We start from the raw sequence: 14,253 nt of genomic DNA on the forward strand, positions 1-14,253 counted from the left end.
CACATCTTATTATTATCATGAATCAGAGGAAATTTCAACAGAACAAAAATATTTCAAATTCAATATCACAACTAAACAAAAGGATTCAAATTTAACATGACAAACATTCCTAACTTTCAACCATGCAGCTTCATGTCACCCAATTTCAATAAGCAATGAAAATGACCTTTTCCACATTAATTGTGTCATTTTTCCATTCTCAATATAGAAAATCAAGAAAAATTGTGGATTGAATAATTGAAACCAACGAAATTCAAATGTGCCACAATAATATTCAAACTTAGAAATGGATTTTTTTATTAAGAACTAATTGAAATTTTTTTAGTTTTTCGTGAGGTATAAATAGTGAGTATGAATCATAGTTCCATATTTTTATTGATCCACTCTATATATCGTGTTCTAGATATTAGAATAAATAATATCCACTGAATTTCTATTCCATGTTGCAAAGCACTCCTGTTCTTTCATTGAGTTTGAAAGATCATTTGCATCTTATTATGGATCTAAGAACTTTAGGAACTTGGAACCGCAGCTAACAAAGAGTCCAAACTCCACATAGCAAATATCACAACTCTTACTCGATTACATGGCATTTATTTCGGGCCAGGAATGATATGTACGACAAGAGGCCTATGATCGGTACAATAAGAGACCCGGATTTATTTCAAACCGCAAACTAATTACAACAAAATAGACTCATGATAGGTACAATAAGAGACCGAGAAATCAATCCATGAGTTGAGAGGTGTGGAATCAATCCCGTTCTATCAGCTTGCCGTACCTATTATGAGTCTATTTTGTTGCAATTAGTTCCCGACCTAGAATAAATCCCGATTTCTTGTTATATCTATGAAGAGTTTCTTATTGTTTCTGGTATTCCCTATCCGGAATAAATCATAGTGTAACGAACAAGACCTTAACAAGTTGACGGTGTACAAAGAGTTTCCCTATCAGCAGCTAATGCCATTAAACATTTGGCTCTCTCCGCCAGGGGACCACATCTCTTAGACCTCCACGATCAATGAAGATCATAAATTGCCGCTACAGCATAATCCCACTGTTAGTTGCCCTCGTCCTCGCAACCATCAGTTGATTAAAGGCTAATTACGATTAGCGCCACATTTGGCAGCAAACCACGATTAGTGCAATGTGGTGGTAACGCCCATCCCTGCTACCGCTCACCAACCAACCATACTGCTCCACCTTGGCCCCAACCGCGGGCACGGGCGCCACCCCTCCTCTCCCGCCAGTATATATTGGCCCGCGCGAGCGCAGCCAGAGCTCGAGCTCGCGGCGCACGACGGCACGAGGCAGGCAGCGCGCAGTGCGAGACTGTGTGTGCGTGAGCTCCTCGATCGCCGGAGCACGCGCGGCCATGGAGACGGTGGAGGCCGTGGTGGCGGCCGGCGTGGAGCCGTTCCCGACGGTGGACAAGTGCGACGCGTCGGGCCGCGGGTCGCACGCCGTGGCGGCGGACCTGGACGGCACGCTGCTCCGGTCCCGCGGCGCGTTCCCGTACTACGCGCTGGTGGCGTTCGAGGCCGGCGGCGTGCCGCGGCTGCTGCTGCTGCTGCTCCTGTCCCCGCTGGCCGCGGCGCTGCGCGTGGTGGCGTCGGAGGCGGCGTGCGCGCGGGTGCTGGTGTTCGCGGCCACGGCGGGGGCGCGGGTGCGCGACATCGAGTCCGCGGCGCGCGCCGTGCTGCCCCGGTTCTACGCCGCCGACGTGCACCCGGGCGCGTGGCGCGTCTTCTCGGCGTGCGGCCGGCGCCGCGTGGTGCTCACGTCCACGCCCCGGGTCATGGCCGAGCCGTTCCTCCGGGAGTGCCTCGGCGCCGACGCCGTCGCGGGCACCGAGCTCGCCACGTGGCGCGGCCGCGCCACGGGCTTGGTGGACGCGCGCCGGGGCGTCCTCGTGGGCCGCCGCAAGGCCGAGGCGCTGCGGGAGATCTTCGCCGCCGACGGCGACGCGCCCGACGTCGGCCTCGGGGACAGCCGCTCCGACTACGCCTTCATGAGCATGTGCAAGGTCAGTACACCACGGCTACTTTCTCCATCTCCAAATATTTCGTATTACCGTACCCCCGGCCCAATTTGCACTTAAACCTCAGAATTCCGTAGTAATATCCTGATAGATAGCACGAAAAATCTTAAAGCAAAATGGCATAATTTTTTAAACAACTAAACTATTTTGTGAAAGAAAAGACAAAAATTCAATGAGCTTGTGTAAGATTCTCGCGTCCCAAAGGTAGACGCATTTTTGCGATAATTGGCTATAGTCTGCATATATATAGGTTGCCAAATCGAGCTGCGAGAGCCGAGAGATCATCGGCAGCCCGCAGCCAAGTGAAGGTTGCACTCACAGTAGGCAGCTGCATGATTGGAACGAAGGCACTGAATGTAATCCGTGTGGTACCGCGCGCGTCGCGTCGCGCATGCATGTGTTTGCAGTCAGGGAGTGGTTTTTGCATGTTCCCGCCATCAATTCGGTCGAGATGACACTGTAGCTAGCTGGGTACCTTTACCTGCCACAATAATAAAAAAATAAAGTCGTATAGAAACCTTTTTGCAAATTTATTATCTATTTGCTCTAGCTCAGAACAGGTGAACGCCAACCAATCGATTGGTTAGTTGCATGCACGAGCCAATTCAGCCAATTCAATCGTGTCGTCATTAGAAGATCATCGCCACTCATGACCTGTTAGACATTAAAGCCGCAGCATAAACTAACAATTCTGTATAAGCCACGTGGAAAATTTAAGCGGATATGCAATTGCTTCGTAAAATTCTTAAAATGGAGTTGCAAATATATATATATATATATATATATATATATATATATATATATATATATATATATATATATATATATATATATATATATATATATATATATATATATATATATATATATTGCCAAACTCTGGGATCGGATTTATGTCCCGATTGGCCGTTCCAAATAAACCTGCTCTTAATTCTTAATTAATCAAGGCGAGATAGAGAGTTCATAGTCGAGGTTGGTTTCTTTCTCTAGCTGCATTTTGCTTCGTGTAGATCACCTCATGGTTGGTTGGTTGCTTGCTTGCATGCTCACATCTTGCATATGAGTACACTACACTTGTTCCATACTCCTGGCACAGCCACAACCACTGGGTACTAAAAATTACAGTAGGAGCGGTCAGATCAGAAACGAATGCAATATATAAATAACGTGTGGTTGGGTCACATCTTTGGGCAGTAAAGAGCGTTTGTTGGCCAGGCAGCAGCGACCCGGCATGGCTGATGCTGCCCCAACCTAACCTACGCTCATTCATTTGATTTTAATTTAAGTTAGTATCCGGTACGTTGGCTGGTATTTACTAAGCAACCCAGTGTCAATTACGCCTACACGCCAATTTATACTAGTTTGGCCCACCGGTAGGTCCGGGTTGGACCGGGTCTACTCTAACTACTACGGTTTTGTTTGCAAGCTTAGCTTGCCCAAACTGTAAGGCAAGTTCAGCGAATTGGCCGAATTTTGTCAACACTCGTCTAAACTTGGTGAGATTTGTCCAAGTTCAATTTAATTTTTATTTTTTGCCTTGCAACCAATTGTGGCAAGACCACCAAAGCACGAACTACTCTTCTATGGCTACACGTACGGCTACAAGGGTACAGCCTTTTAGGTGAATCTAACTAACCATAGTTACTACAATAGCTGGAGTGAGCTAGCTAGCTGCCGGGGGTGGACACTGAATAGTGGTGGTGAAGCTGTACGTGCCACTGCTACCGTTGCTTGTCTGCCCTGGATCTTAGCAAGTCCAGTGTTACACGCACGACTTTGCTCCTTTTAACACTTGGTACTGCAAAGAGATGATGTTTAGGCATGCCATGGGCGGTAGTACAGAGATGCGGCAATGCAAGTAAGAAGTAGCCGTGCATGCCTGGCTGCTTGCGCGTCCGTACCTAGCGAATCGCTGTGTTTATTTGGTTGTGGCTGGTGCTGATTTGTATATGAGATAATAGTACTGCTGATTGATTAGTAGCTATTGACTGGTGCTGATTTAATATGAGAGAACAGTGCTGCTGGCTGATTGGCTGACAAGCCATACGAACAGAACAGAACGCATCGTTTGGATCGGCACGCAGGGATTCGATATCGATCGGAACAAATGTTACATGCATGTTTCTCTAGCACGTAGAGTACTAGGGTCTAGAGTGCAATGGCGGGGCGTTAGTACAATCATGCATGGAGCATTTTGGGCGCTTGATACAGTTTCATACGCATGAGACCTTCCTAAATATAGAGTAATGCATGGCGCCTCTTCAATATAGGAGTAATGGTGGCGCCTTGCCTTGTCCTCTTATTAATTCGCCATTAACGCACGCGTACGCGGTGGTGGGGCAGGAGGCGTACATCGTCCCGCGGGCGCCGGTGGAGCCCCTGCCCATGGACCAGCTCCCGCGCCCCGTCATCTTCCACGACGGCCGCCTGGTGCGCCGCCCGACGCCGCTGGTGGCGCTGCTCGTCGCGCTCTGGTTCCCCGCCGGCTTCGCGCTCGCCTGCCTCCGCATCGCCGCGGGCGCGCTGCTGCCCATGCCGCTGGTGTACTACGCCTTCTGGGCGCTGGGCGTGCGCGTGCTCGTCCGCGGCGCGCCGCCGCCGCCGCGCGCCGAGCGCGCCGCGGGCCGCCGGGGCGTCCTCTTCGCGTGCTCGCACCGGACGCTGCTGGACCCCATCTTCCTGTCCACGGCGCTGGGGCGGCCCGTGGCGGCGGTCACCTACTCGCTGTCGCGCCTGTCCGAGTTCCTCTCGCCGATCCGGACGGTGCGGCTGACGCGGGACCGCGCGGCGGACGCGGCCATGATCCGGGAGCTGCTGGCCGAGGGCGACCTGGTCATCTGCCCCGAGGGGACCACGTGCCGGGAGCCCTTCCTGCTGCGCTTCTCGGCGCTCTTCGCCGAGCTCACGGACGAGGTGGTGCCGGTGGCCATGGAGAACCGGATGAGCATGTTCCACGGCACCACGGCGAGGGGGTGGAAGGGGATGGACCCCTTCTACTTCTTCATGAACCCGAGCCCGGCCTACGTGGTCACCTTCCTCAGCAAGCTCCCGACGGAGCTCACCTGCGCCGGCGGCAGGACCAGCCACGAGGTGGCCAACTACATCCAGAGGCTCATCGCCGCCACGCTCTCCTACGAATGCACAAGCCTCACCAGGAAGGACAAGTACCGGGCGCTCGCGGGCAACGACGGCGTGGTGGCACCCAAAAGCTAGCTAATAGCTAGTAGTACTAGTGGTTGCTAGATTGATTTTTTTTAAGAAAAAAAATGAAGAAGATTGGATTGTATTGTTGTGATGCATGTGTCTTTGATGCTTGTGATGTCTTTGTGATGATGCATGGCCATGGGCAGTGATTTTTCTCTTTGGCGTTTGGTCATCTCCATTGTACTACTACTGGCTACTATGATGTACCGACAGGAGTTGAATGCAATGTCACACACAAGTTAAAAAGTGAAGAAAGGGGACAGGGACTGACAATTCTCACGATTGTCAGCAACGTGCACCTTTAATTTCTGCAGCCAAACAGCTGTAAGAGCATAAAGGCAAAAGTTATTTCGTTTGGTAGATTGGTTGTAGTTCACACAACCCACAGACCATAGGCCATAGGCTGTATGTTGTTGCAACGCAACAGGTGCAAGAACACCAAACACCATTGATACACACACGGCAAAGCACCTTCACCCCCTCAACCCCCTAGCTTGTTTCAACAAAATAAGGGAGGTCTCATTTCCAGCTAGACAAGTTATCACGCACCAATGGAAGGAAACAAAGATTGCTCTATGGATCGCCATTGATTAGACTGCTCAACTGAAAAGGGTAACGTTTGCGGCAGTTTGAACAAAACATAAAAAAGTGTTCTAGCTATTGGTTTCTTGGCCTGTATCAGGGTTAACCGAACCATCGGTAACCGGTCCGGTTTGACAGGTTACCGGTCCAAATTCAAAATTTAAATTTGAATTTCAAAAAATGAAAAATTTCCAAAAAAAATCCTAAAAATACTTCAAGGTGCAACGAATCTAATGGTGTCAAATTTTCTCAAAAATTCGTTCATTTAACATACTTTTCGGACATTTAAAATTTAAAAAAAAAAGAAAAGGAAAAAAAATAAGACGGCCCATTAAGACCCACTTGGTAAACCGGTCTAACCGGCCGGTAAACCGGTCTAACCAGCCAGTATACCGGTTACACATGCGATTTTAAATTTGGATTTGAATTCAAACCGGCCGGTAAACCGGTCAAACCGACCGGTAAACCGGTCTAACCGGTCGGGTATACAGGTACGAACCGGTTGAACTGGGTTTTTTGAATTTAAATTTGAATTTGACCGGTTTCTACCGGTAACCGGTGCAACCGGTCCGGTAAACCGGAACCAAAGCCCGGCGGTTACCGGAGACCGGTCGGTTAGGTGAACCCTGGCCTGTATAGGTGATTATCGATAGCTCTCTTTCCTTGTCCCAGGTTCATGCTATATGCTCAGCCCTATCTACACCCTGGAATTCGAATAGCTACATAACATGTCATGTCACTTACAAGACAGCAGCCTAATGGCTTACTCTGCGCATACTTTGCAGCTCTTCCGGCAGAACCCAGGAGCTTCCTTGGTCCCCACCATGTAGTTAGGGTTCTTGGCGCACTCACCCACGGCAGCCCACTGGGGGCAGAGGACATTGTCATCCTCACATCCATCAGACGAACCGGCCGGCTTGACAGGGAGATCAAACGACCTCACATGGATCCATTTAGTGGCGGACCACTTCTGGCCTTCGATGACGGGGCAGCTCCCGTGCAAGCTGTCAGAATCTGTTGTTGCATCAGGGTGGAGACTGAAGAACAGCAAGGCGTCACCCTTAACCGGTTTAACTGTGGAGCGCACCAACAAATAGACATCAGAGCAAACACAAGTAGAACTGTAGAAGGTAGACCTTAAGATATGCAAAGCTCAAAAATCCTACTGGCAAACTAGGCTCGGGTCTGGACCATAGTCATGTTATGTAAGAACTGGTCAATATCATATATTATGCAGATCTACAAGGTAAATTCAGTTTTTTTTATCAGAAACGTCTGTCATACCTGCATATCCATTTCTTGCACACTCAGACCAGGTGTCGTCCTTGGGTTGTAATAGCTTCCCCTGTCAAAATGTCTGAGTTATTGCAACTGACATTCTTAAGAAAGTAACACAACAAGGACAAGTAATTACCTCTGCATTGGGGAAGATGGTCTCTCCACCCTTCTCAACATTTGATAGGTACATGAGCACAGTGGCGATGCGGTGGCCTCCAAGGGCTTGATTATTTTTGTCATGGAAGTAGTCATAGTGGGGCTCATACTTCTCACCGTTCTGGTAGTGTAATATCTGAATGGATTCACCATTCTCTAAGCATGCCACAACAATAGCAGTAAGATTGACAGTTAAAAGGAAAGAAATGCAAGCCCAAAAGGGTTTGAGTAATTTAATTTAAGCTTTCAAGGTACCTGGTGGAAGAAATGTCCAAGCAGCTATCCTCTTCTCTATTCTAGTTACTACTTCATCCTGCCAAGTGAGTAGCTTAGTTAATATATAGAGGTTACATTTTGTAGTTTGTACATAGTTAATTGACGCCAGCCAGATGATAGGACTTCTTTACTATTTTACTGATTCCAAATAAGACATGACACCATGAGTGTGAATGCGTGCTATCAGAAAACATATTCTGTTGATCAAACTGATCTATGAACAAGCACGACTACGTCTACCTAAAATTAGTATGACATTCTTGTTGAAAAAAAAGCAAAAGGGTATCATGTGCGGCCCATTATGAACCATGTGAGGAAAGAGCAGGACCATGCATCCCAAAGGATTGTGCGCAGTTCATGGGTGGTTGCTGTTTATATGAACAATGACCATGTGGTTACTGTACTGCAGGCTTTGGTTTGCTTTGTACTTCATGTGTGATTAGATTGGTCGACCCATCTATATAAGCATGGGCTTGTATCTCTACTCACTAATCAAAAAGTACATCAAAGTTGCTAGCACAGTAATCTATCCATGGCGGTGTGGTGTTACCGCCAGTCATTGGCATTCAGACCATCCAAACGCATATGACAGCATGTCTGGTATTCTGAATCAAGGGCAATGTCTCAGGTTCCACTTGCTAGTCCTAAGCAATCACAGTAAGTGTCATGAGAATGAACAGAGTTCAGACATTGAAGCCCATAAGTGGAAGGTGGAACATGACACTACAACAGTTCGAAACAATCCATCAAATATGATGATAATGAATGAAGATAATTAACCAATATAAGCTGTCAAACACGACAAAACATGTTGTGCTATGCATATGTGAACAAGTGAGGTGGTATGACCAATTCCTGCGCTAGCCAAACCAGAACTCCAAGGATAATTCAAAATTCAAAGCATGAAGTAAACCCGATAAAGCCAATATGCAAAACTAAGATAAAATGGAAGGATAGAGCAAGGGTGTGTCAAACAAAATACAATACAACAGAACACGACCACATTCCAAACAGTGTACAAGTAAAAAATGGCACTCTTACTCACATCTAGCAAAAAGAAATCAGCAGACCGAACTGAAAGAGCAAAGATGGCATCCATCAAAATCCAGTCACCTTATCCCAAATATCAAGGGATAAGATTTTTTACGGGAAAGCAAATAAGAAGCCATCCTCATATGTTTCTGTCATATGTTAGAGGTACAATTCCTCATGTGAAAAATTTTGGGAAGTACATGACGAGCTATTATAAAACCTATGTGCCGGGTTCAAGCCCCAGCCTCTGCACATTTGTGCGGGAAAGGCTTGGTACTTAAAACAACCCTTCCCCAGACCCCGCGCAGTGCGGGAAGCCTACGGCACTAGGTACGCCCTTTTACATGACGAGCTATTATAAAACTTAGGAAAAAGTCCATTTTACTCCCTTTTATTTTTGAGGGAATCGCAGGGGAGCCCACTACCTATTTTTTTGTATACATATAAACTTATCAATCCAGTTTGTCCGCTTAACCCCCTAGCAAAATTTAGGTTCAATTAACTCCCTCGAACAATTTCAGTTGGTTCAATCAACCCCTATTGGTATTTATCTTTTTTATTTCTTCGCATACAAATTAAACTTTAAGTTCAAATTTAAGATAGAGAACATGATGTCTTATGTTAAAAAAATACATTAAGATTTTTCATGGTTATTTCATTATTTCATAGGTTTTCCTGAACGCGCAGGAGAACTGCGCATCAATATATTAAGAACAAATGGTTATTTCATAGGTTAGGAAGATTTAATACAAAACTGATCATAGAGATATAATTCTGCATGAAAAGTAATCATAAAAAAATCATAATGTATTTTTCTAGCATAGGGCATCATATTATAAGTCACGTTGCAAATTTTGAAGTCAAAATTCCTCTTGTACGCAGAGAAATAAAAAAGAGAAATCTCAATAAGTGGTAGATTGGACCAATTGAAATAGTTTGGCGAAGTAAATTGAGCCAAAATTTTGTTCAGGGGGTTCAGCGGACAAAGTGGATTGGTGAGGGGAGTATAATGGACTTTTTCCTAAAACCAATTTGCACCTCCATTAAAAAAAAACCATCAAAATCCATCAGGGTAGAAAATGTAGAGAAGGGAGAAACCAGCAATAATGAACAATTATTAGTGCTTTCGTGTATAGATGCACTGAGATTATATGGTCCTCTGCAGTTCATGTCTGCAATTAAGTACTGTGATACAGCAAAACAATTAAGCAATCAGGAAGATAAGCAAAGTTTAACTAAACAGAAATGAATCAATTTTGTTGACTTTAATTCAACAATGGAAGATATAGATAGGTCTAGGAAGCTAATAGGTAATAAGATATTTTGTTATAGTACTTCACATAGCATACAGTGCAAGTCAACCAAAAAGAACTAGCATATAAGGATGCAAGTGGGCATGCCATTCTATATCATTTTTCCTCCTAAATAATTACTCAGAATGCCATTGTAGTTCATTTTATCAACTTTTTGGGCCAACCCAGTGACCGAAAATGATTAGAACTTGCATCCCTACTGAACAACAACAACAACAACAACAACATAGCCTTTTTTCCCAAGCAAGTTGGGGTAGGCTAGAGATGAAACCCGAAAGAAATAAGTTCAAGGTTCAGGCACATTGATAGCTAGTCTCCAAGCGCTCCTATCCAAAGCTATCTCTTTAGAGATGTTCCAATCCTTAAGGTCTCTCTTAACCGACTCATCCCACGTCAGTTTAGGTCTACCTCTACCCCTCTTTACATTATCGACTAGCTCAAGGATCCCATTACGCACCGGCGCCTCAGGAGGCCTTCGTTGGACATGTCCAAACCATCTCAGCCGATGCTAAGTAAGTTTCTCCTCAATTGGTGCCACCCCGACCCTATCCCGAATAACTTCGTTCCGGACTCTATCCCTCCGTGTGTGCCCGCAAAACCACCGCAACATCCGCATCTCTGCTACACTCAGTTGCTGCACATGTCGTCTTTTTGTAGGCCAACATTCAGCACCGTATAATATCGCCGGACGAATTGCTGTCCTATAGAATTTGCCTTTTAGCTTTTGTGTCACCCTCTTGTCACAAAGGATGCCAGAAGCTTGCCGCCATTTCAACCAGCCAGCTGAAATTCTATGCCTAACATCTTCATCAATGTCGCCATCCTTTTGTAACACCGATCCTAAATACCGAAACGTATCCTTCTGGACCACCACTTGCCCATCTAGACTAACGTCTCCCCCCTCATGCCTAGTCGCGCTGAAATCGCACATCATGTACTCGGTCTTGGTCCTACTAAGTCTGAACCCTTTCGACTCTAACGTGCGTCTCCACAGCTCTAACTTCCTATTAACCCCTGCCCTACTCTCGTCAACTAGCACCACATCATCAGCAAAGAGCATACACCAAGGGATCTCACCTTGTATATCCCTTGTGATCTCATCCATCACTAAAGCAAATAAATAAGGGCTCAATGCTGACCCCTGGTGTAGGCCTATGTTAATAGGAAAGTCAGTGGTGTTGCCATCACATGTCCGGACAAACGTCGTCGCATCTTTGTACATATCCTTAATGAGGGTAATATACTTGGTTGGGACTTTGTGCTTCTCTAAAGCCCACCACATGACATTTCTCAGTACTTTGTCATATGCCTTCTCAAGGTCAATGAAGACCATGTGCAAGTCCTTCTTCTGCTCCCTATATCTCTCCATCAATTGTCGTATTAAAAAAATCGCCTCCATGGTTGACCTTCCAGGCATGAACCCAAATTGGTTTTGGGTCACACTTGTCCCTCTTCTTAGGCGATGCTCGATGACCCTCTCCCAAAGCTTCATCGTATGGCTCATCAGCTTAATCCCACGGTAGTTAGTACAACTTTGAACATCGCCCTTGTTTTTGAAGATAGGTACTAATATACTTCTCCTCCATTCTTCCGGCATCTTGTTTGACCGAAAAATGAGATTAAAAAGCTTAGTTAACCAAACTATTGCTCTATCCCCTAGGCATCTCCACACCTCAATGGGAATACCATCAGGACCCAATGCTTTACCTCTCTTCATCCTCTTCAAAGCCTCCCCGATCTCTACCTCCTGAATTCTCCTCACAAAACGTCTATTGGTATCGTCAAAAGAGTCATCTAACTCAAGGGTAGGGCTCTCACTCTCCCCATTAAACAACTTGTCGAAGTACTCTCTCCATCTATCCATGATCTCATCATCCTTCACTAGCAGTCGATCTGTCCCATCCTTAATGCATTTGATTTGGTTGATGTCCCTTGTCTTCCGCTCGCGGATCCTAGCCATCCTATAAATGTCATTTTCCCCTTCTTTCGTGCCTAGCCGCTGATACAGGTCATCATACGCCTTACCTTTTGCTACACTCACAGCTCGCTTTGCAACCCTCTTCGCTAATTTATAGCCCTCGATGTTGGTTGCACTCTTGTCAAGATGGAGACGCTTGAAACACTCCTTCTTCTCCTTAATAGCCCTTTGCACCTCGTCGTTCCACCACCAGGTGTCTTTCCCCTCCTGTTTGCCTCCCTTACTCACGCCAAACACCTCTGAGGCCACCTTCCGAACACATATTGCCATCTTTAGCCACATGTCATCTGCGTCTTCTCCTTCTTCCCAAGGCCCCTCACCTAGCATCCTTTCCTTAAACGCTTGTGCCGCTTCCCCTCTAAGCTTCCACCACTTTGTTCTCGCAATCTTGGTACATTTGTCCCGGTGGACACGTACCCGAAGACGAAAGTCCGCCACCACAAGCTTGTGTTGAGGGACAACACACTCCCCAGGTATCACCTTACAATCTAAGCAATCACGTCTATCCTCCCTCCTAGTAAGGATAAAGTCGATCTGGCTCGAGTGTTGTCCACTACGAAACGTCACAAGATGGGATTCCCTCTTCTTAAACACGGTATTCGCTATCAACAAGTCGTAGGCTAACGCGAAGTTCAACACATCCTCCCCCTCTTGACTCCTGCTACCATACCCAAAACCCCCGTGCACTCGCTCGAACCCTACATTAGTCGCACTCACATGACCGTTGAGATCTCCTCCTATGAAGAGTTTCTCGCTGGTATGCACGGTACTAACCATGCTATCTAGATCTTCCCAGAACTGCATCTTGGTGCTCTCACTAAGGCCTACCTGAGGGGCATATGCACTGATCACATTCAAAACCGAATCTCCAACTACCAACCGGATTAGGATAATCCGGTCGCCTTGCCTTCTAACCTCTACGACTCCATCCTTAAGGCTCCTATCAATCAAGATGCCTACACCATTCCTACCCGGAGTTGCTCCCGTGTACCAAAGCTTGAAACCAGTATCCTCAACCTCCTTCGCCTTTATGAAATAGCTCCCGTGTACCAAAGCTTGCATCCCTACTGACATATATGAAATAGCCACAGTTGAAGTATAAACAGCAACCATTTAATAGAAGGAACAAACTTTCAGATCTTCATGCATACTGTGGCAGATAAGCTTAATTCAAATGGCAGATCCTTGTCATATTACATCTGGACAACTAAAGGTACGGATGCTTACAAGCATCAACATTCGATGGATCACTGAACCTAGATACTTGTAATAATTTAATTTCAAGAAAAAGAGTCAAAGTTACTCCTCTGAGCTATTGGTTACACAAAGTCAAACCCAGTGTGAATATTCTGAATGACAGCATGAGCGCCAGAAGTAAAATCAGAATTTAGTCATGGTAGTAACAATATCTACAAATTCATAGAGAAAAAAACTAAACTTCACAAATGTCCACAGAAGAGCTATAGATCAACAATGCACCATAGATACTAATTGCATTTTAAGCATTTCACCCATAGATCAACACTGTTGGCAGAAAAACCTTGAACCATGTAGACCTATAAGTTAATTCAAGCAAAACAATGCCGCGCTATCTCAGAATTGCAATACTCAATGTAAGCTGCGATTGTTCATTAACAATATAACTAATTTCACTTTGTGAATGCACAAGCATTCCCCTCTATTACTTCATACAAGCACCGAATCTACATGAGACACCTTTCCAGCTCCGAGCCATTTCAATCCCGAATATGTTCAAAAAATAAAGTGAAATAGGTTTAAGTGCCATCTGCTCACCTGCTTCTTCTCGAGGAACATGCCGGAGCTGGTGCGCACCTCGCTCTGGACGCTCTTCCCGGACTCGTTGTCCGCCACCATCGACTTCTCCAACTTGTCCTTGGCCTTAAATCGACCAGAAACTGAATCAATCAACCAATCAAAGAAGACATCATAACAAGCCAATCCCACCCAGCCTCCGGCACTCACCAGCGCGATCAGGTGGTCGCACTCCGCGTCCGTCAGGAAGCCCTTGTGGAGGAACGCCCTAAGAGCCACACGGAACCACACAGCGGTCAGACTCGCGAGCGACATAGGGGTTTTGGGAGAAGGGGAGAGCAGAGTGGGAGGGAGATCGGATCGTCACCTGGGGCGCCACGAGAGCTGGACCACGCGGGAGGGGTCGAAGGCGCCGGCGCCCCGGCTCGCCGCGGTGGCGGGGATAAAGCCGTCGGCGAGGAGGAGCGCGACCGCGGTGGCGAGGAAGAGGTGGCGGTGGAAAGCCATGGCGTTGCGCCGCGAGATGGGAGGAGGAGGGGAACACTTGGCTGGGGAAGACGAAGCGGCCGGGCTGCCAGGAGCCGACGCAACGGGTGAGTACCACTGACAGCGGGCCTGAT

General features: G+C 46.6%; 2 protein-coding genes across 2 annotated transcripts; one reads left to right on the forward strand and one right to left on the reverse strand.

The window, feature by feature from the left end:
• The first annotated feature begins 1,290 nt into the window (after positions 1-1,290).
• LOC120689565 (glycerol-3-phosphate acyltransferase RAM2-like) lies at positions 1,291-5,471 on the forward strand. Its single transcript, XM_039971863.1, has 2 exons — positions 1,291-2,026; positions 4,385-5,471. Exons 1-2 carry the CDS (start codon positions 1,376-1,378, stop codon positions 5,252-5,254), a joined length of 1,521 nt encoding a protein of 506 aa, XP_039827797.1. The 5' UTR covers positions 1,291-1,375; the 3' UTR covers positions 5,255-5,471.
• A 328-nt stretch (positions 5,472-5,799) lies between these two features.
• On the reverse strand, positions 5,800-14,253 carry LOC120689566 (probable prolyl 4-hydroxylase 7). The gene is made up of 8 exons (XM_039971865.1): positions 14,001-14,253; positions 13,844-13,901; positions 13,655-13,759; positions 7,517-7,574; positions 7,242-7,417; positions 7,112-7,172; positions 6,453-6,901; positions 5,800-5,912 (listed from the first exon to the last, which is right to left on the reverse strand). Exons 1-7 carry the CDS (start codon positions 14,138-14,140, stop codon positions 6,591-6,593), a joined length of 909 nt encoding a protein of 302 aa, XP_039827799.1. The 5' UTR covers positions 14,141-14,253; the 3' UTR covers positions 5,800-5,912; positions 6,453-6,590.

This window comes from Panicum virgatum, chromosome 9N, assembly GCF_016808335.1.
Source record: "Panicum virgatum strain AP13 chromosome 9N, P.virgatum_v5, whole genome shotgun sequence".
NCBI lineage: Eukaryota > Viridiplantae > Streptophyta > Magnoliopsida > Poales > Poaceae > Panicum > Panicum virgatum.